General features: G+C 38.5%; 1 protein-coding gene across 3 annotated transcripts in view; it reads right to left on the bottom strand.

Moving 5' to 3' along the window:
* LOC124858051 (nuclear receptor-binding protein 2-like) overlaps nucleotides 1–21,953 on the bottom strand; it is a 59,027-nt gene extending 37,074 nt beyond the window's left edge. The window contains exons 1-2 of one of the 3 annotated variants that reach the window (XM_047349768.1): nucleotides 21,185–21,303; nucleotides 3,753–3,879 (exon numbers count right to left, since the gene is read on the bottom strand). Coding sequence is in view for 2 of the 3 variants with exons in the window: in XM_047349766.1 (XP_047205722.1) it covers nucleotides 21,185–21,304 (120 nt within the window). In the remaining variant the exon portion in view is untranslated. Of the gene's footprint in view, nucleotides 1–3,752; nucleotides 3,880–21,184 lie in introns of all 3 variants that reach the window. The other 2 variants (XM_047349766.1, XM_047349767.1) reach the window with 2 other exon arrangements.
* Between the last annotated feature and the right edge of the window lie 518 nt (nucleotides 21,954–22,471).

Raw genomic sequence — 22,471 nt, 5'->3', positions numbered from 1 at the left:
ATGTTAGGGTGGACGGACTCATTAACAAACAGAAAACTGATGAATCTAGGGATGAACGGATGGTGGATGGATGGACAGATTATAGAAGTAATGATTATCAGATACAGGGACTGGAAACGACCGGATGAAAGGCAGATAGACAGCTGGATTGACGAATGTATGAAATGTTAGTGGTTGATGAACAGAGGACGTAATGAGGGCCTGATTGACAGAAGCTGTAGGGATAGACATATGGACAAAAAGATGGAATAACAAACATATGGATTGGTGTGTAAAAGGTAGGATGGATGGACTAATTGATGGACAGATGGATCGACTGATAAACAGATGATTAACAAATGGATGTATGGATAGAGGGAGGGCTGGGTTTAATGGTTGGATTGACAGACGGATCAAATAAGTGACGGAAGGCTTAACAGAATATAGATAAATAATGGACAAAAAAAAAACTTTGCTTAAATATCATGCTGAATTTAATTTAACCCAACTTTATTTAACACCACTTGCATTTACTGTGGATCTGATCCCCCCTTTGGCAAAGTGAGAAAATATGGCAGATTATGACCCTAATCAAAGTAAAATCAACCTCTTGTTTTTTTTGCATACATGTTTGCATGCAGCAGACTGGGAATGCAGGTAGATTATAAAAAATTTGATTGTCAAAGCGGATAAAAAGCCCTCCAGTGGCTCGAAACGTCCCGTAGCAGATTGTTCCCTTTAATAAAGGTCACGACACCAAACAACTAAAACTGCAAAAAGTATAAATGATCTGCGCCAGATTCAACCTATAGAACAATGAAAACTCTGCACAGAGGAATACTTTTTGTATTTAATACAGAAAGTTACAGGATAAGGTGGAATTGAAAAGTTTCTACAAAATGCACATGGTGTTAATCATGCAAGGAAGTATTTGCTCCAACAAACTGCTGATCAAAAAGTGTTGCATCTTCTGGCATGAATACAAAGGAGCTGTGTAGCAAAACTGCAGTATTATTACGGCTATTACATACAAACTCTTAAGTAATCGCTCACTGACACAGAAAAAAAACATTAATCATTTAAGATCTTGATTATGACTCCAGCACAACACAACTCTTACAAGGTCAGATAAGATTTTAACCAAACACAGACTTCTTTACACTAATCTTAAATAAATGCAAATGCATGATTTAATGTGAAATAGACCCAACCAATATAAACTGCATAGCGTGTAAAATGTTCCTCCAAAGACTGTTAATCTAACTTCAACATAATAAATAATAATTTACCTTAATTCAAACAGAGGACATGAACTTTGTGTCCTCGTTGGTAACTAAGCCCTGATCATCGGTGTGCAGCAGAGCAAGGAGGCCTTTTTAATTCTGTGGCTCTATATTTAATTCATCAACCATCTCACTGATTGATGAATGCTTTGAAGCATTTTTAATTCAGCTGCAGCTTCACAGAAAGGGGCCTTAATGTTCGCCCTCGAAACCTGCATTAACAAAACCGCCAGCACATTCAAATTCTCCATGCAAAGCAGCTTTTATGGGACAAAACATGCATGGACAACAACAACAGACACAAAAGGGTGTGGAAATCTCATTTGGGGTGGTGAAACACAGCTTTGATGCTCAAGATAGCGAGGGTCATCGAGACCTTACGTTGCAGTTTTGGCCTAAAGCTTGATGCATATGTTGGCCTTGCTAACTGGTTGTAATATTTACACACAACTGGTTTGCATTAATTTGACTTTGCAGATCTGTGTGAGGCATTTTATTCGTATTCCTTTACAAATTAGATAAAAGAAGGAATTGAGAAAAATATGGTTTGAACAAATGCAAAACAGATAAATACAAGCTACAAAAGATCAGGCATCTCTTCACATTTAACCTTTTTAATGTCTGCACACTTTTCCTCTGCAAGGTTAAGTATCTCCTTGCCCTTTAGTAACTGTGTATTTGACATACACACACACACAGATAATCATGTTTGGTTTCAAAGGTCAGGATATGAGCTGCTGAAATGGTGAAATGAGTGAACACTTGGCTACGCCATTTTCTACCAGCTCATAGACAACTTCCTTCTGAAACGTCATGCAGTACTCCAACACTGTCGACAGTTTAAACACAGATGTCTCTATGTGTATGAGAACAGTCAGGTCCACAGGTTTACACTCAGTCGGGTGTCTGATGTTTTTACAGCTGATGTTCACACACAGAGTCTTTCATAAAAGTCACATGCAGGGCAAAGCTGGTGGAAAACCTTGGTGTTTCTCTTACAGACGTGAGACAGTTGTAATATTAACAAGACCATAAATAAAACTGTAACGCCATCATATATTTCTTTAGATTTTACAACATTTATGAAATATATAATTTGCTAATTGCTACTCAAAGTAATTAAAAAAATAACTTTTCACACACATCTAATTTTTGCACATTTTTCACAAACTTCCATTTATTTTGACAGGATTTAATATGACAAACACAAAGTAATGTATTTTATAAAGTGGAGTAAAATTGATAGATCTATTTTTAACTAATGGTATGCAATAGTGTGAAGCACATTTTACTCTGACACCCCTGAATAAAATCCAAGGTAACCAATCACCTTAAGAAGTCACCTCATTATTAAATTGGGTCCACCTGTGTGTAATTTAATCTCAGTATTAATGAAGCTGTTCTGTGAAGGCCTAAGACGTTTGTTAGAGAACAAACTGAATCATGAAGACCAAGGAAGAAGACAGCTCAGGGAGAAGGTTGTTGAGAAGTTTCAAGAAAGGTATTGGCTATAAAACAATACCATTGTTTGAACACCTCATGGAGCTCTCTTCACTCATCTGAAAGTGGAAGGAGTATGGCCCAAATGGAAACCTACCAAAACATGAGGGCCCATCTCAACGGACAGGTGAGGGAACGATAGGATTAATCGGGCCATGAGGCCTATTGAGAGTCTGGAGAAGCTGCAGGTATCCACAACTCAGGTGGAGATGCCAACTGTTGGTCATGCACTCCACAAATCTGGTCTTTAACGGAAGAGTTGAAATAAACAAAGAAACCTAAAGAAGATCCATGTGCAATTTTCACAACTATGTAGGGGACACAGCCAACATTTGGAAGAAAACCAATACCCTTAACACCCTATCCCTGTTGTAAAGCATGGTGGTGGCCACATCATGCTGTGGGGATGCCTTACTTTCTCTAACTCTCTCCTGTTTGGGGCTACAAAAGACAGGAGACTGGGGTCAAGAAAACTATTTCCGCAGATATGCACAATATTTCTCACAGTAAACTGAGCTTAGTTGAGCATCGATACACATCCAAATATCAAACAGAAGAAACCATTACTTATTTTACTAATAAATAAAATGTTTAAATTATTTTATTGAATCTTAATTTAACCAGAAAGTTATTTTACAAGGGAAAGCTGCCCAAAAAGGCACACAATTACCAGTTAAAAGCTTAAATTTGGCAATGTCCTTCAATTACAATTGCTTTAAATATATAAAATGACAAGTCTGAAGGACCTTTAACTAGTCCTTATCTTAACCAGCTGTAGACAGAGGTCAAAGAAATTGAAGTTTGGTGAATCCACAGGACATTTTTACAGGGGAGTCAAGCCAGCAGATACTAAAAATGAGCAACAAATTATCTGTAACAACTCAAACTAAAAAACCTAGATTCATGCCACCCAGGAAGCACCTTAGGTGTTTCACACGTCGTCTCTTTTACATGAAGCCATTGCTTCTATTTGACAGTCAAACAACAAACCTGTTGCCGTGGTAACTGTGTGCGCTGGGCGTTTTCTTTCAGAGATGCATAACTACTTGAAACGGCTCAACTGAGCGATGATAAAACTGAAGGCAGAATATCTTTTTCTAGGGAGCTGAGAGGATATCTGTAGGAGACAGATTACAGAGGAAAACAGCTGGTTAGTGAGATTAGCCGGGGAATATTTTAGCAGTTAGGGTTTACACATTAAAAGCTGCAACATCAATATCTAGCAAGGTGCACACAATACAATAAAGTGTGTTTTTTCTAGGTAAAAACTTCTGACTTTTCCAGACTTCTCTGTTTTTTTAAGTTTATTTTGAATGATGAACGATTAAAATTCATCAAGAATGCAGATCTTTCTGCACCCGTAAGGCTTTGAACATACAGTAAAGACCAAAGGTTTGGACACACCTTCTCATTCAAAGTTTTCTTTATTTTCATGACTATGAATATTGTAGCTTCACACTGAAGGCATCAAAACAATGAATTAACACATGTGGAATTATATACTGAACAAAAAAGTGAAAAAACTGAAAATATGTCTTATATTCTAGGTTCTTCAAAGTAGCCACCTTTTGCTTTGATTACTGCTCCGAACACTCTTGGCATTCTGTTGATGAGCTTCAAGAGGTAGTCACCTGAAATGGTTTTCACTTCACAGGTGTGCCCTGTCAGGTTTAATAAGTGGGATTTCAAGCCTTATAAATGGGGTTGGGACCACCAGTTGTGTTGTGTAGGAGGTGGATACAGTACACACCTGATAGTCCTACTGAATAGACTGTTAGAATTTGTATTATGGCAAGAAAAAAGCAGCTAAGTAAATAAAAACGAGTGGCCATCATTACTTTAAGAAATGAAGGTCAGTCAGTCCAAACAATTGAGAAAACTTTGAAAGTGTCCCCAAGTGCAGTCGCAAAAACCATCAAGCGCTACAAAGAAACTGGCTCACATGAGGACCGCCCCAGGAAACGAAGACCAAGAATCACCTCTGCTGTGCTTTGGTCTGATGAGTCCAAGGTTGAGATCTTTGGTTCCAACCACCGTGTCTTTGTGTGGCGCAGAAGAGGTGAACGGATGGACTCTACATGCCTGGTTCCCACCATGAAGCATGGAGGAGGAGGTGTGATGGTGTTTTGCTGGTGACACTGTTGGGGATTTATTCAAAACTGAAGGCATACTGAACCAGCATGGCTACCACAGCATCTTGCAGCGGCATGCAATTCCATCCGGTTTGCGTTTAGTTGGACCATCATTCATTTTCCAACAGGACAATGACCCCAAACACACCTCCAGGCTGTGTAAGGGCTATTTGACCAAGAAGGAGAGTGATGGGGTGCTGCGCCAGATGACCTGGCCTCCACAGTCACCGGACCTGAACCCAATCGAGATGGTTTGGGGTGAGCTGGACACCAGAGTGAAGGCAAAAGGGCCAACAAATGCTAAGCATCTCTGGGAACTCCTTCAAGACTGTTGAAAAACCATTTCAGGTGACTACTTCTTGAACCTCATCAACAGAATGCCAAGAGTGTGCGGAGCAGTAATCAAAGCAAAAGGTGGCTACTTTGAAGAACCTAGAATATAAGACATATTTTCAGTTTTTTCACTTTTTTGTTCAGTATATAATTCCACATGTGTTAATTCATAGTTTTGATGCCTTCAGTATGAAGCTACAATATTCATAATCATGAAAATAAAGAAAACTCTTTGAATGAGAAGGTGTGTCCAAACTTTTGGTCTGTACTGTAACTGAAAAGTAAACAAACCCCAACAAATACTGACTGAACTAACTGGGAGGGAAGCAGAGAAAGCGATGACCTAGAATCAATGCAAACCAAAACATAAATAATAAGTGGAACTAAGTATAACGGCAAAGAATAACAATACAATACAATACAATATTCATAATCATGAAAATATTGACAACTCTTTGAATGAGAAGGTGTGTCCAAACCTTTGGTCTGTACTATAAATTGTGGAAAAATCAGAAACGGGAAGGGTGGATACAAGGACGGACACAAGGAAGGAAAGGAAGAAAGAAAGGACACAAGGAAAAACTGACAGAAGAAAAGGAAAAAAGAAAGAAGGATAAGAATGAAAGGAGTTAGGATACAAGGAAGGAAGGATGTAAAGAAAAAAGGAACAAAAAGAAGACAAGAAACAAGGTAGGAAGGAGAAAAGAAATTATAATGATAGATTCCAGTAAACTAATTTTTTTTACATGTTTAAGTTTTGGTGGATGTGGTGCAACATGCTGATTCAACAAAGGACAAAGTATTATATCATCTTCTGATTATTATAAGCTTTTGCTCATTATGAAAATCCAATCTTTGGAATAAAATTGTGACAATTATTTACTGAAATCTAATAAACTGGATAATTTTGACATTTACTCACCAAAGCAGAGTTACTTCACTCCCAACTGGGCAAAATTGCCCTTTGTCAGGAAGTGAGGTTAGAATATAGAAAGCTAAGCCAAAGGTATAATTAGATTTTTCTAACTTTAATCAAGCTGTTTTGTACCAAAACAATAGTAGCAAGAAGCTAAAGCCACTTTGACCTTGCAGCCCTCAAATAAAGTATATTAATGCTATTTATGGCACACATTGCAGTCAAACCAATCTCAGTTTTGGGAATCTTGGATAATGTTTCACTGGGGAATCAAGCTAAGATAATAATACGTTACAAAGGGGTATCCAAAAATCGCTTGAAGTAATGTCATTTAAAACTGCTGCAGATTTGATGATGGCTACGTGCAGAAAAGCTTCAATGTTTTCTGTTTTCTATGTAGCGAGAGACTATTTCTGGTTAACTTTTCATGTTCTTTTTCTTCACAGCGAAACCTACTGTAAAGGAGAGGTACTGCAGTCAATCTACAGCCCCAGTGTTGTGCCATTAACCTGCTTATTTTTCGCCGGATAAAAAGATTTGTATCTTTAATGACAGAACTTCTGCAAATCCGATAAACCAAATCTGTGTAAACAAGCACATGTCACTACGTTTGTTACAGTTTCAAACTTAGCTCAGCAGCTGTTAAGAGTCTAAAGAAAGGGGGGAAGCACAGCAACAATTCTGATTAGTTATGATGGTAAATCTTCTGCTCAAAACCAAAATAACTCATTTAGAACCACCAACTATGACAAAAATGATTTTCAATTTTAGCACAGAACTAAAGGCAAGGATGCACTTTTATTTGGGTAATCTGACCATTTAAATTGTTTTATTTTAAATGCCGACCTGAAGTTTAAGATTCATGGACCGCTTTCACACATTTTAAAACAAACAGGAGGTTGTGTGTACTTTCTGTACCTGAAACCTTATGGAAAAATCTAATCCAAATAGAGTTGATCAAATATACAATAAAAGTACACGTGTCTATATACTGCAAAATATAACTAACCATCCCAAGACAAATCTTTCACCTGGGTGTAAAATAAAATGATAATAATAATAACGATTATAGTCAGCTAAATGCAGAGCATATATAGTTGACTAAAACTAGGCAGAAAGCAAAATACTTTTGTCTACTTTTGACTAGAAGTAAATTAAAATGTGCTTTCAAAATGAACACTGCAGCACAAAACAAACCCTTTTTAAAAATAATTAACCCTGTCGCAGTGGTGGTGCAGGATTTAAGCGTGCGACCCATTTAGACCAACGTTTAACTCCTAGAAATTGGTTTTTGTTTTCTTTAATTATGATTCATAGACTTGAGTTGTGTGTATTGGCTATTTTACGCCCTTGAGCTAAACGTCAGCATGTTTCACCAGAGAGATTTGATGAGGAGAAGATACGTGTGGTGGAAAACATACAGGTCCATCTCAAAATATTAGCATATTGTGATAAAGTTCATTATTTTCCATAATGTCATGATGAAAATTTAACATTCATATATTTTAGATTCATTGCACACTAACTGAAATATTTCAGGTCTTTTATTGTCTTAATATGGATGATTTTGGCATACAGCTCATGAAAACCCAAAATTCCTATCTCACAAAATTAGCATATTTCATCCGACCAAAAAAGGAAAAGTGTTTTTAATACAAAAAACGTCAACCTTCAAATAATCATGTACAGTTATGCACTCAATACGTGGTCCGGAATCCTTTTGCAGAAATGACTGCTTCAATGCGGCGTGGCATGGAGGCAATCAGCCTGTGGCACTGCTGAGGTCTTATGGAGGTCCAGGATGCTTCGATAGCGGCCTTTAGCTCATCCAGAGTGTTGGGTCTTGAGTCTCTCAACGTTCTCTTCACAATATCCCACAGATTATGGGGTTCAGGTCAGGAGAGTTGGCAGGCCAATTGAGCACAGTGATACCATGGTCAGTAAACCATTTACCAGTGGTTTTGGCACTGTGAGCAGGTGCCAGGTCATGTTGAAAAATGAAATCTTCATCTCCATAAAGCTTTTCAGCAGATGGAAGCATGAAGTGCTCCAAATTCTCCTGATAGCTAGCTGCATTGACCCTGCCCTTGATAAAACACAGTGGACCAACACCAGCAGCTGACACGGCACCCCAGACCATCACTGAGTGTGGGTACTTGACACTGGACTTCTGGCATTTTGGCATTTCCTTCTCCCCAGTCTTTCTCCAGACTCTGGCACCTTGATTTCCGAATGACACGCAGAATTTGCTTTCATCCAAAAAAAGTACTTTGGACCACTGAGCAACAGTCCAGTGCTGCTTCTCTGTAGCCCAGGTCAGGCGCTTCTGCTGCCGTTTCTGGTTCAAAAGTGGCTTGACCTGGGGAATGCGGCACCTGTAGCCCATTTCCTGCACACGCCTGTGCACGGTGGCTCTGGATGTTTCTACTCCACACTCAGTCCACTGCTTCCGCAGGTCCCCCAAGGTCTGGAATCAGCCCTTCTCCACAATCTTCCTCAGGGTCCGGTCACCTCTTCTCGTTGTGCAGCGTTTTCTGCCACACTTTTTCCTTCCCACAGTCTTCCCACTGAGGTGCCTTGATACAGCACTCTGGGAACAGCCTATTCGTTCAGAAATTTCTTTCTGTGTCTTACCCTCTTGCCTGAGGGTGTCAATAGTGGCCTTCTGGACAGCAGTCAGGTCGGCAGTCTTACCCATGATTGGGGTTTTGAGTGATGAACCAGGCTGGGAGTTTTAAAGGCCTCAGGAATCTTTTGCAGGTGTTTAGAGTTAACTCGTTGATCCAGATGATTAGGTTCATAGCTCGTTTAGAGACCCTTTTAATGATATGCTAATTTTGTGAGATAGGAATTTTGGGTTTTCATGAGCTGTATGCCAAAATCATCCGTATTAAGACAATAAAAGACCTGAAATATTTCAGTTAGTGTGCAATGAATCTAAAATATATGAATGTTAAATTTTCATCATGACATTATGGAAAATAATGAACTTTATCACAATATGCTAATATTTTGAGAAGGACCTGTACACCCTAAACACCTCATCCCTGCCATGGAACATGGTGGTGGCAGCATCTTGCTGTGGGGACGATTTTTCTTCAGCAGGGACCTGGGAAGCTCATCGGAGTTGATGGGATGGAGCTAAAAACAGGACAATCCTAGAAGAAAGCCTGTTAGAGGCTGCAAGGGACTTGAGACCAGGAATGGAGGTTCACCTCGCTGTCCAAAAACATACAACTACATTACAATTATGGGCTGTCTATCGGTTTATCAAAAGAAAATCAACATAATATATTGAAGTTTGTAATTGTGACGTGAAAATGACACGAAGTTCAAAGGATGTTATTATTTTTGCATAGCACTGTATGCAAGTGATTTGTTTTCACCTACTGCACATCACCAAGGACAAAAACAGGCTTGCCTAGAAGTTAACTCTATCCATGTGTTGCTCAACTGCATGTGACCTTTGACATTTCCTTTTTTTTTAACTTTCATTTATGCTATTCTACCACTACAAATGTCTTGTTGCTTCCCTAAGACTGTCGTTTTCTTTTTTACGTGTGTTTGAGGAATGCAGCAGGACTACAAACTGCAACCTTAAGTGCCGAAGGAAGACAACCATGCATGAACACCAAGCAAACCATTCCTCTGGTTGTTATGATGCAAAATCCTGTTTTTAGCTTAAGGGATTCTTTAAGAGAGACTGAATAAGGTTCAGACACACATTGTCTACCAGACTTGTGTCCTAGTTTTTAATGCAGACCTCCTGTGTCCCAGCTGTCATAACAGTAACACCATAACTTCAAGTACTCTCTCAGAAGGCATTACACAACTGCTCTTATCAGCTGAAACATCCTAAGCCTGCCTCATAAACCGATCCTGACGTGTAAAAGTCTGGTTTTATATGTTCTGCTGACTGTTTGGAGAAATTGGATGAAATCTGGCTTTAAATTTTTAATGGAAGGCAAAATACTTTGCCTCTGCAGGCAGAGCATCAAAGTTAACGCTTTCCATGTTGGTTCAGTTTTTAAGTGTCTGGCTGATTGATTTTCCTTCTAAAAAAGCTGCCAGCCAAAAAGAGTCAAAGCCAGGATGTAGCACTTCTAGTTTTATCATTTCTATGCACGGACACAGCTCAAAGAGACACCTCATGTGATGTCAGGCTATCTCCGCGCTGAGTAAATTAGATAAAATAGCAAAAAAGTGCTGCGTTTGAGTTGAAAGAGCTACAGATAGAAAAGCTGACTCCGGCATGCTCACAAACAATAAGGATAATGACTCCATTGTGCTTAACCTAAACAAAGCTCTTTTGTCATGTGAAAAAAAACCCTGAAGCCAATGATGCAACCCCTTAAAATCCATGACAGAAGTTACCAAAGATGACCTCAATCTTTTAAACATTTCACAGCTGCAGCCTGCTATAAGAGGGTAGACACCATTCCTCTCACACATTAAAAATGAAGTAACACGAAACACAGGGACAATTTCTAGAAAGCTCCAGGCGGACATGTCGGCCATTCCTCGAAGTGTTATTATCTACGCCAGTTCTCACATCCAGCTGGCAGAAGATCGGCGCAGCTCCATCTCATATTACTGGAGTGGAAAACACTAACAACCATACATTTCGACAGATCTCATAACCCCCCAGAGACCCAGGTGTCTCGTGTTACATCAGCATACCGCAGGGTGGATCACATTATAAATGAGTTGTAGTTTCTGACATGAAATAGTGTCAGGTTTGACCACCATTTAACCTATTGTTTCTTTCTCCCACCATCACTACAGGGGGGTAGTTATTGAATACGCTCCAGTGGACTGGACAATGAATAGACCTGTTTTTAGCTGATTGTTGTGGTAACTAAATATTACAGTGATGAATAATAATAATTGAAAAATGAATATAATTAGTGTACAATAGTATGGATTTAACTAACCATATATTGTGTTTTCTAAGCATTTATAATTCTAAGATGATACCAAAAAACAATGAAAGGCTACATTATTTTATTTTCTCAAATAGATTTAGAACAAAAAGTGAGGAAGTTTGTTTTTGCCCATTATCACTGTAATGGCAAAAAAAAGGCTACATAACATTGGAAAACCATTTTATTTCCCTTTAAAATGTGCCACATTTGTAAAGAAAATGCATTTGTAGGTTGAGGAGCAGAGTTGAGTATGTAGGCTGTACCCATAAAAACTCTTGCCAAATCCTCTCTGTCAATGCCAAACAGCCTATTATGCTATTCTCTGCTACTTATATGCTAACTGCCTTCAAACTATAGTATGAATATAAAAGTAAAACAAGTTTAATCAACAATGAAGTCTCTGTTGTGCCTTTTTATCAGTGGACTAGTTTGAATTTAATCAAATCCAATCAATGATCATTGTTCTTCTCTGTAAATGATTGCCAAAATAAAAGAAAGGCTAACAATTTCCAAAATTTTACCAGGTTAATTATTTTTCAGTTTTCTGATCTCCGAAAAAAAAAAAAAAACATGTTATCAAAAACAACAACGGGATAGAAGTCACTATTGCTTTGAAAACCCTTGCTGTAATCAACCAGATTAAAACAAACGGCTGCATTAAAGTTGGCTTTTTAGATAAAGATGTTTGTGGTCCAGTTTACTAGGCACAAAAAACGAATGCTAAAAGAGTAGAAATCAAAAGACGAATGTGTTGGATTGTACCTAAGATTTTTATTTATCAGTGAAAAGCTCATCCTACAATGTGTCCATTTGCAACAACAGACACTGCTGGCAAGTCAGATTTCTAGAACTGTGGTCGGGGGCCATAGAAAATCATTCCAAGGGCTGCAAATTGCCCGCAGGTCACACTTTGGACACCCCTTAGAGAACGTAGTGCTGTACCTTAACTTTGACATTTCTGAAATGCTGTGAAACACTTTCACATCTGGTATGTTCAACGACATAAAACAGAGAAACATTGCCAGGATACATTTGGCCTTCCTGTTATTTTTTGAAGTCTTGCTCTCTTAAAAAGGGGTAGCCTAAATGAACTGCAGAGGAAAATACAGTTTCTTTTTAAATAGCCAATTTCTAGGAAGATATAAACAATGAGTCCTGAGTGTACCACTTCTCTTTATCAGAGTAAACTCAACAAGTTTTGTACGAGGATTTAAAGATTCACATCCGATGGCATTTTGGCAAAAGTTACCACTGCCAGCTTTTGTGAGACATTTTGAGAAACGTCCCAGATACTGAGATGGTGCTAATTAATAAAATGACCCAATGCAATAAACAGGGCTTAATAATATGGAGATATGAACTAATATTCAGAACTAATGGTTGATCTACGCAGCTCTAACTGGAGCCAAAATACATTTTTAAATAGAGAGAGAAGCAGGAACAACAAGAACTCCTCCTCCTCTGACCATCTGTAATAAAGTTAAGCTGCCAGAGCTTCAGCTACCACATTTAGTCTCAAATCACAGAGCGATAATATCCATCTTTGTAAATCTTAGAGGGTGGACAGCTTCGTCATGAGAGCTTAAAGTCCTGTTTTCCAATAACTACCAAACACTGACAAGCCTTTTTATTTCTAAGCTGCTCTGATTGAAAGGACAGCAACTCCATAATAAAGCAAGTCATAACACGTAAAAATGTAAATGACTGATTGTGTTGTGAGTCAGTCATAAATTAGCTGATGTGCTTGTGGAAACACAGCAGGAGCTTCCTGGGGTTCCCACACAAGGAGGCAATTAGAAATACCTGGAAAAACTACCTGAACTCAATGAGTGGAAAAAGTTTTTTTTAACTGAGGCAACATCATGAATACGAATCTCTATTCAACAATGTTAGAAAAGAAAAATAAGCCAAAAATAAATCAAATAGATTCCATCAATCCATGAATTAAACTGGCTCATCTGTAAAAATCAATAAATGTATGATTTGGGTTTAGAGGGTGTGAACAAGCTTCCTGGTAAAGCCCTACAGCTGCGAGTGGCAGGCGAGGTAAAACGATGCTGGGTAAAACGAGTGCATTAACAGGTGTGCTAAAGTCGACCGTCCCCGAGTCCCCTCGAGGGAAACCTGAGAGGGAAACCTTCCTGAAAGGGCAGCATGTCCAGCACTGCTGGATTGTTATGGACTGTGAATGATTAAGTGGACAGCTCGGGTCGGACAGGACTTCCCAATATCCGCTACCGGACCAGGGCTTATGAGAGGAAATGTTCTCCTGACTGAGGGCTCAATAGTCACTTGTAATGTAAGCCAAGATTTGGGTGACTTGTGTAAATCAGAATGAAATAGAAAATTCAATAGAGGAAGTGGTGAGTAGGTCTTCTACTCACAGCAGAGGTTTTGACCCAAAGTTGGAGTAAAAGCAGTATGTTTGTGAGCATTTATAAGGATTGTTCTGTGGTATTTAAGTAACCCTGTGAGGCAGAATGCACAGTGCCAAGACCCTTTAACAAATGTCTCAAGGTTTTCTGGTAAAATCACCCAGTTTTTAGCTGTCCAAAATAAATAGATCATCTAGTTTCTAGATCTTGTGAAATTTCCCATTACATATTTCTTGTTTTTATTTCCTTTTTGTCCTACTTAAATTATTTTAAGTAGGACAGTAGGTAAGTAGGCAGTCATTTTAGATCAAACTAATTTTAATATAACAAAAATAACCTGAGTAAACACAACTTTCAGTTTTTAAATAGGTAATTTGTTGAGGGAAAAAAAAGCTGATCAAACCAACTCCTTACTAAATCATGACGAAAACGGTAAAAACTGAATTTTTTGGGTCCAATTTCAAGAGCCAAACCAATGCTTGATTATTACCTGACCTTTAAAATAGAACCTCTCTGGCCACATGATCTAGGCAAAATGATCTCAAAAAGTAAACCCATAATTCCCGATCAAAAAGAATGAAGAAAAAAATTGAGAAATAAAGTCATTACTTATCAGAGGAAATTAGTAACTCAGAAAAAGAGCGACACAGCCTCACAGAAACCAAAAACTGCACATGTTTAAGGAGAATCATTAGCCTAGCACAGCTTTAGCCACTATTAGGATCTTCTTATGTTAAATGTTGATGCCATTAATGACAGCATTATAGCCACTTGTTGGAGAAGCATGTGTATTACACTTTTTTAACTGGAACCCCAAACACAGTTTGTACAAAATATAACTTTAAAAGATATCTATAGTTGTGTGGCCTTGGTTTGCTCCAAAATATCTATCTCTCTACTAGATCAAATATTTGTAGTTCTTAACGTGTCTGAGTTATGCAATAATGAGGGTAACTTGTTCTTTAATTTTTACCAAATGAGCCAATACAGGAGTGAGTGCATGCTTGGTTGTGAAGGAGGGGCTTTCTGCTGATGGTTTTTGCAACTTCTCGTGGCGTGGCACGTGGTGTAGCGGTAGAGCACGCAAGCCATATACGGAGGTCTCAGTCCTTGACGCAGCAGTCCCAGGTTCAAGTCCCAACCATGAAAACCTATGCTGCCTTTTCCCTCTCTCTCCACCCCACTTCCTGTCTGCCTACTTAAAAAAATTAATTAATAAAGGCCACTTATGCCACTAAAAAAAAACAATTATTTAAAAAATCATTTAAACTTGGTTCTTGAATCCTTACAACCTACCAATGAGCCACAAACCATTTTTTAAAACAGGGAAAATTTATTAAACAAAATCCAAACGCAATTTAAGGCTGGGATGTCCGGTTGTACACATAGGTGTACACAACATGTCAGGGAAACCTGGAAAGCAGAAGCTCCATGACACACTCAGGTTGTAAACATGCAACTTCTCATTTTGCTATGACTGATATCAAGACACATTAGGGTTTCTGATGTTCATCTATGTTCACTTTCTGCAGGTTTCAGTAAGACATTGGCAAATATCCAACTCAGTATGATTCTGCAATCGTCAGAGAAAAGTAAAATATGACCGCAACAATATTTTGCATCTCACTTGTGTTAGTTTGAAAGTCCCCAGTCTGAGAAAGAAGGACGACTTCAGTCATCATGGTAAATCTTGACCTGCTAAACAGTTTTGCAGATGACATGCCAGTTTTCTAGGAAAGTCTTTTCCAACTAAAGGAGAAGCAGAGCAACATTTCAGAACCATTGTGCAACAACTCTCCTCCCATTTCAGTCAGTTTGTCCCTTGAAAGAATGCAACAAGTTAAACCGCAGACTCTAGCTTGATTTATTTCTTGTCTCATCTCACGCTGCCATTATGGCAGGAAAAAAATGAAATAAAGCTGAATGGCCCAAACCGCCACTGAAGCTTTTGTTTATTCTTGTGGTTCTGATTATGCAACACCATGTTTTTTTAGTCATAATATAACATAAACAAAATTCAGATAAACCAATACTCTCTCGGGTCATCAGGAAGATTAAACAACAGTGCAAAAAGACAGCTGAGTGTTGAAGAGGAAATCACTCAAACACAAACATCCAGAGCAATGAGTCAATGTTTCAGTGTCTGTCAGTTACTCCATGTCATTCTCTTACTTTTCTTACTTCTTCACAGATGATAATAGAAATTCTATATATTATATAAATATACATTAACAGTCTTAGTCATTCTATTAGACAATGCCAAAAATTTGCAATAGATTTTGCAGCTTCAGTTTTTTTTTAAATGAGAAAATATTATTTTCTAAATTTTAGGAAATAAGCTCAGATATATTGAATATTCTAAGGTTTAAAGTGCTTTATTATTATAATTATGACTATTGTTTTTTAGATGTTTATTTATATATTTAAAAAAGATCAATCGGGATATAACTGAAAGCCTAATATCCTTGTATGCGAATGAGAAGTATCAAAAGTATGAAACAAATAAATTAAAATCTGTAATTCCATTATTTTTTAATCCTATTTGACTAAAACAAGGCTTTCTGGACACAAATCTCTAAAAACAGGAAGTGTGACCCATATATGACACATCTGGGACTGCAGTGTTTGATGGACTACTGTTGTACATTGGACATGCACTTGCTAAAATAAGACCTTTTTAACAGGAATATGTCGAATGGGTGTCTGGCCTCCCATTGGTGACAAAAAGAAAGGATGAAGTGAGCACATTTGCTACAAAAATTACCTATACATGAAATGTGGATGATGAAACGTAGGTAAAAAGCCAGACCATCGAGGCAACCACACCTGCTGTTTGTAAGAATAAAGTTTGCGAGATAAGAAAACATGTTTTATATCTCTTTTTATTTTCGATGTGTTGTCTGTCAGTACAAGGCGTCTGCTGATGTCTGGAGTTCAAGTTAAATAAATGACTCCTCTCTCCAAACAATTATCCTGCATGTTTTGTAACTATTTCTTTTGTCTGTCTTAGGTAAATTAAGATAATGATATAGGCACTCTAAATTTGTTAAGAAATTCATATAATTTGCTATTTTTTTCTCTGTCCTTCAGTTTCTAATTGCTGTAACTGAAAAAAACATTTAAGTTTTGGAGTTTACGATAAAACACTTTTTTGCCATTCGGAAGACAAAGACAAACATGTTTGCTCTTTCAGGAAAAATGTAATCTGAAACAAACTGGAACAAATCATCAACCATTTTTTTTTACAAAGATTAGAAAACTACCTTTGTATGCATTTATATTCCAGCTTCGGCTTACATCTAATTGATGCACTGATCTCAGCAAGGTTCAAAGGAAAACCTGAGAGCCGGTTGCAGCTCGGACAACACATTGGGTTGGTAATCAATGGGTGGAAACTCATGAGGGTGGGGAAGATTGTGGGTCTGTCTCTTCTTTTTAACATCAAGACTTTTAAATGGTTGCTCAGAGACCCTGTGTGTGTTTAAGAGATAATCTTTAACTGAAATTTTCAACCTTATCTGGAGCAGCTGATGGTGGCAACACCCGCAGCTCCACCATACTGTTAGATCCAACTGCCTGTTTCTTCTCCCTATCTCTTAGATACCTCACAGAAATGCTAAATTGGACAACATGGAGCTGTAATGCTGTGAATCTACCAGCTGGGAATGACACAGATCCAGCTGACATAAAACAAACACTGGAAAATTCATGCCAGAGGAAGCGTCAATCTCTGGGTTATATTCCATCATAGTTATGCTGCTGTTGTGCAATCTCAACAACCAGAATACTCCAGAAACTCACAGTCAATGCAGATCTGCATCCTCTTGTTTTGCCAAAAACATTCTCTAAAATCAGACAAAGCATAAATTCACAAGAAAATTAGGAAATTATACATATGGATATTAACCAGCTTCTGTTTCCAACAGCTGTATGTTCAAGGAGTTAAATTATTAACTTTTTAAATCAGTGGTTGATATTGTGTCTGATGATTGATGAGGTAGTTAAGCTTTTATGTGCAGCCTTAAAATAGTATCAAAATGATCAAATGTTTCTCCTGCTTCAAGTCCTCGCCAACTTGCCTGAACCTGGTCTAAACGTTTATCCCAATCAAATACAGTAGCTGAACTTTTTGTCATTTTGTCACTTTACAACCACAAATTTCAATGTATTTAAATTAGATTTTTCACTTGCTGCACTTTGTGTTCGTCTATGGCATAAAATCCTAATAAACAATGTGGTTGTAATGTGAAAAAATGTGAAATGTTTGAAGATTAACGATGAATTTGCAACGCACAACAATTTACTGACAAATTGCTAAATAAACCAACTAAAAAAACTTTCAGGTTTTAATTCGTCTTCCAACACAATTACAATGTTTTTTTCCCCACAGTTTTTTGGATTTGGCTTGAGGTTTTTTGATCAAATTATTTTTACTGAAAGAATAGTTTTGGTACAATCAGGATATAAAATATGACTTGCCAGCAGGAGAACGTAATGTATCTAAACTGAGACCCTAAAACTCACCCATCTACCTGCCAGATTTACGGACACACAATAAAAGAATAAATGTGACAAATACATCCAAATCTGATCTAAATCTTGTACCATTTTTTTTCAAAATCAACTGATTTATGTTTATGGAAATATTATTTATAGAATTAAAACTGAAATCGAGTTAACAAAAGTGAAAGATCCGCTAATAAATTATGTCCTTAATCAGCTGCTGCTGAAGACTGGTGAGAGACATCTTTATAATCTTATAAACTATTTTGTTCATCCAACTGTATGTTGTTTGTGGAAATATTTTTTACAAAAATAGGAATTTCTGAATTAGAAAACCTTTAAAAAGGACAATTAAAGCCCAGATCTCACCACAGTGCACCTCTGTGCTATTCAAATTTGAAAATTTTAGCAGTAGAGTTCTGACACTTGATTAACAGTTCAACAGATTTGTTAAAAAGGTGAAAAAACAAACCAAAGTTTGCTAAAGGCTGACGTTGCCATGCAGTTACAAGATTGGAAAGTGGATATTTGTTGATGCAACTTTAGTTAATTGTTGTGAGATAATTGTTTCTGAGATGATTAGCTATGATTTTTTTTTTGTTATTTTATACCCATCCAGAGAGCCAGTTTAGGGGCTTGTAAAGTTGCTCTCTTGGTTCTGAGAAAACGTATTTTTTGGTTCTACGTACACCAGTATGGGTTTTTGTCTTTTAAATTAATCCTAGAATACAAGTCCTGGTGCATACAGAAGATTACGGATGTCTTGTTATCCAGGGGGAGCTGCATGGCTGACTGGTGAGAACGAGAACCCAGCAAACTCACAAAAAGACCACACCTAAAACCCTCAGTACTTTAAACTGTTAACACACCACTGTTAATCCACAAGACATTTTCAGTCCCTTTTAAAGTTTAATTAGATCAAAAAGGCCAGACGGACATCTGGATCCTTAGGTGTGAAAGGGTTAACACTGTAGTGGCAAACGATAAGTCATTTGAACTTGATGGGTCCCCAACATGTTACTTCCACTTTATGGTGGTTGTGAGAACCATCGGGATTTAGCTCACAATGCGAGAAAAATGCTTTTTAAAAATATTTTATCTTGTCCAACCACCCAAAAAGGCCTAAGATAAATTCCTTTTTTATGACTAGTCAATTTTTTTATTTGGTTTGTGGTGAGGGATGTTTCCCCGGGTTCTTCCTAAACAACTTTCAAAGAAGCAAATAATAAGTTATGACCCACTAATCAGTAAACTGACCTCGCCGAAGTATAAATCAGAGGACACTTTGTGTTTGGGTGTGTTAAGCTGCCAGAAATGCTCTTGTACTTGACCTCTTTGCTTTTATGATGCAATGCCAACTTTTATGGCTGCACAGTCTTCAAACTGCACAGTTCACACAATCTCCATCAAAGACTAGGGTAAACAGATGCCAAGGAAGGGATCATGTGTCTAAGATTAGGTTTATTTTACAAATGATGAAATACAGTGTACGTATGATGTCTAACCAAAAGGAAAAACTCACTCAGTTGACTATAACAAAATTAGGTCTTTTGACTCGTTAACCTTTTTTCAGTGACTCCTCATTGTACAATTTTAGATACTAACATACACTAACTTGCAAAAGCTTCTCCCATTTTGTCACGTTGCTTCCAAAAACATTAATGTATTTACTGGAATTTGGAGTGCTAGAAAAACACTAAGCAATGCAATCGCATTCAGCCCCTTTACCCTGATACCCTTAAATAACAGCCAGAGCAATTTGCAGCTGTCTTCAGAAGTCACCTAATTAGTTATTTGAGTCCAGATGTGATTCACTGACCCTCAAGACACACCCAGATGTTGTGTAAAAGCATCACAGGTTTGCTAGAAAACAAAGGAGCACGGCAGAGAGGTCAGATAAAAAGCTGTGGAGAAGTTTAAAGCAGCGTCATGTTATTAAACAACATCCCAACATTTCACAGAGTATGTCGCAATAGCAAACCACCAAAGATGGCTGTCCGCCAAAACCGATGGGCTGGGTGAGGAGAGCATTAATCATATTAACTCTGCAGGAGCTGCAGACAAGCGGAACAGCTCAGGTGGGAGAATCTGTTGACATGGTGACTATTAGTTGTGCACTCCACAAACCTATCCTTTATGGAAGAATGTGAAGAAGAAACATGGTCGTTGCAGCACCATCCTGAGGGAATGCTTTCCTTCAGCAAGAACAGTGAAGCTGGGGAAGTTTGTGGGAAGATGGATGGAGTATAGAGGAAGACAGGGTAATCCTGGAGGAAAACCTGTAAGGGGCTAAAAAAAAAAAGAAAAAAGGCAGAGATTCACCTTCCAGCAGGACAACGACCATGAACATACAGCCAGAACTTCAATGGGATGGTTCAATCAAAATCCAAACCTGAAACTAATTGAGAACCTGAGGCAAACGTGAAAACCCATCTTCTCTGATGTTCTCCAACCAATCTGACTGAGCTTGAGCTATTTTGCAAAGACAAAGCTGTCATGCTGTGGATGTGCAAAGCTAATACAAATATACCGACTTGCAGCTGTAATTGCAGCGAAGCATGTTTCTACAAAGTACCAACAAGGAGGGGCTGATCAGAACAAGCCACATGTCTTAGATTTTTATTCATAAAAATAGAAACTATGCACTACTTTATGTTGGTCTTTCACATAAATTCAGAATAAAATATACTTCATTTTGTGATTGAAACCTGACAAGATATGAAAAAGTATGTCTGGCCGTGTTATTTCACTTGGTTGCAGCTGTGTTTTGTCTTTTTCCTGGTAGTCTTAAGAGATTTCTCCCCATATCTGAACAAACTAGACTGCAGTTTTGTTTTAATTTCCCTAAAAAGTTTTCTATGAGGATAACACAACCAATCCTTACCTGCTTCAGTCATATGATCTAGGACAAGTGATAAGAATGCTGTGCAGTCCCACACATAAAAGGGCAAACATATCATAAGCTGCATGTTTATATCCAGTTTTTTATGGCCTTGGTGCAAGCTTGTGCTCCTCTGGGTGTTTAGTCTGCACACTGAAATAGATTTCATGTAGGCTAAGCTGATCACCGGATGTCACGGTGTGAGATTTATTGGAGGAATCGTACAGAAACGCCAATACCTCGGCCTGGCTCAAGCATTGCATAACACACCGGCGGTGCAGACTGACCACAGACAAATAAACCAAACCCCATTCACTCACACAAAAAAAAAAAAATAGCAGAACCGAACCGACCAACCTGCTCTTTGCGTTTCTGCCAGCGGCCGCAGGGACTCTCCTCCACGATCTCACTCTCATCCTCGCTCTCCTCCTCCTTCCCTTCCGATCCTGATTTCCTCTCCGGGACGGACATCGTCATTTTACCGCCGTATGTGTCCAGATTTCCACCCTAAAGACCTTCTGCACGTCTCCTCCCGTCTGCCCTTCTTCCTCTCGTCCCGTGTTGTTGTTGTGGAGGAGGAGGAGGTTTGCAGAGGCTGTCCGCTCCGCCGCTTGTCTGCGCAGCGCAGTGGAGAAACCCACCCCCCTCCCCCTCTGCCTGAAGACCACACCAGGCTCTCCGTCTGTCTATCAGCCCCTTCTTGGCCCTCAAACCCCCAAAGCAGACAAATGGACTTCCAGCTGAAAACGTGCAGTCTTCAGTCAGCGCAACAGCCGACACGCCCTTTACAGAAAAGCTAAAAATGTGCCCATTGCGAGGGTTGGATAAGTCAGCGGAGTGGAAAAATACATCCCAGGACTGCATGCAAAACACGTTGAGAAACCCGTTTCTCTCTATGTCTCACCGACACTTAGAAACCCGGCGGTAAATAACCTGCTCTGCGAAGCGCAATCATCCTGTGCGTTCATCTGAAGCAACAGAGACCGTCTGCTTCATGGAGAAGAGCGGCTTCCTCGACCACGGCGTTTGGAGAAGCCGTGAGCTGCGCCTCCTGCCAGACACTGTGCGCAGAGAGGATGGAGCCAACTACCGTAACGCCGCTAATCTGTGCGCCCTGCCAGCTGCTGTGAAGGGAGAACAGACGGATATCACAATGGATTAAACCTAACCTGCGCTTTTTTCATTGCAGTTGTAATGTTGAACACAATCTTTTGTTTTTACAATAAAAAATACAAAATGGAAAATCCTGAAAATATTGTTTTTTAGTTTAGTTTTTTTTTCTTTCCATTTTTCATCTTTTGTGTAGAAATTAAATAAACAAAAAATTACTACAGTTTGACTCCGCCCACATCTAAATCACATTCAGTTTTTCAATTCAGTTTTATTTATATAACGCCAATTCACAACACATCATCTCAAGGCACTTTACAACAGTCAGGTTCATACATTCCAATTAATACTAATCACTGAACAGTGCAGTCAGATTCAGTTATTTATTCAAGTAGGTTAAAAAGTTTTTCTATTTAAGGAAACCCAGCAGATTGCATCCAGTCAGTGACTTGCAGCATTCACTCCTCCTGGATGAGCATGTAGAGACAGTGGACAGTCACTGGTGTTGACTTTGCAGCAATCCCTCATACTGAG

Source organism: Girardinichthys multiradiatus, chromosome 21 (genome assembly GCF_021462225.1).
Source record: "Girardinichthys multiradiatus isolate DD_20200921_A chromosome 21, DD_fGirMul_XY1, whole genome shotgun sequence".
Taxonomy (NCBI): Eukaryota; Metazoa; Chordata; class Actinopteri; order Cyprinodontiformes; family Goodeidae; genus Girardinichthys; species Girardinichthys multiradiatus.
The sequence above is the reverse complement of the archived record's forward strand: the minus strand, read 5'-3'. Positions and strand labels throughout refer to the sequence as shown.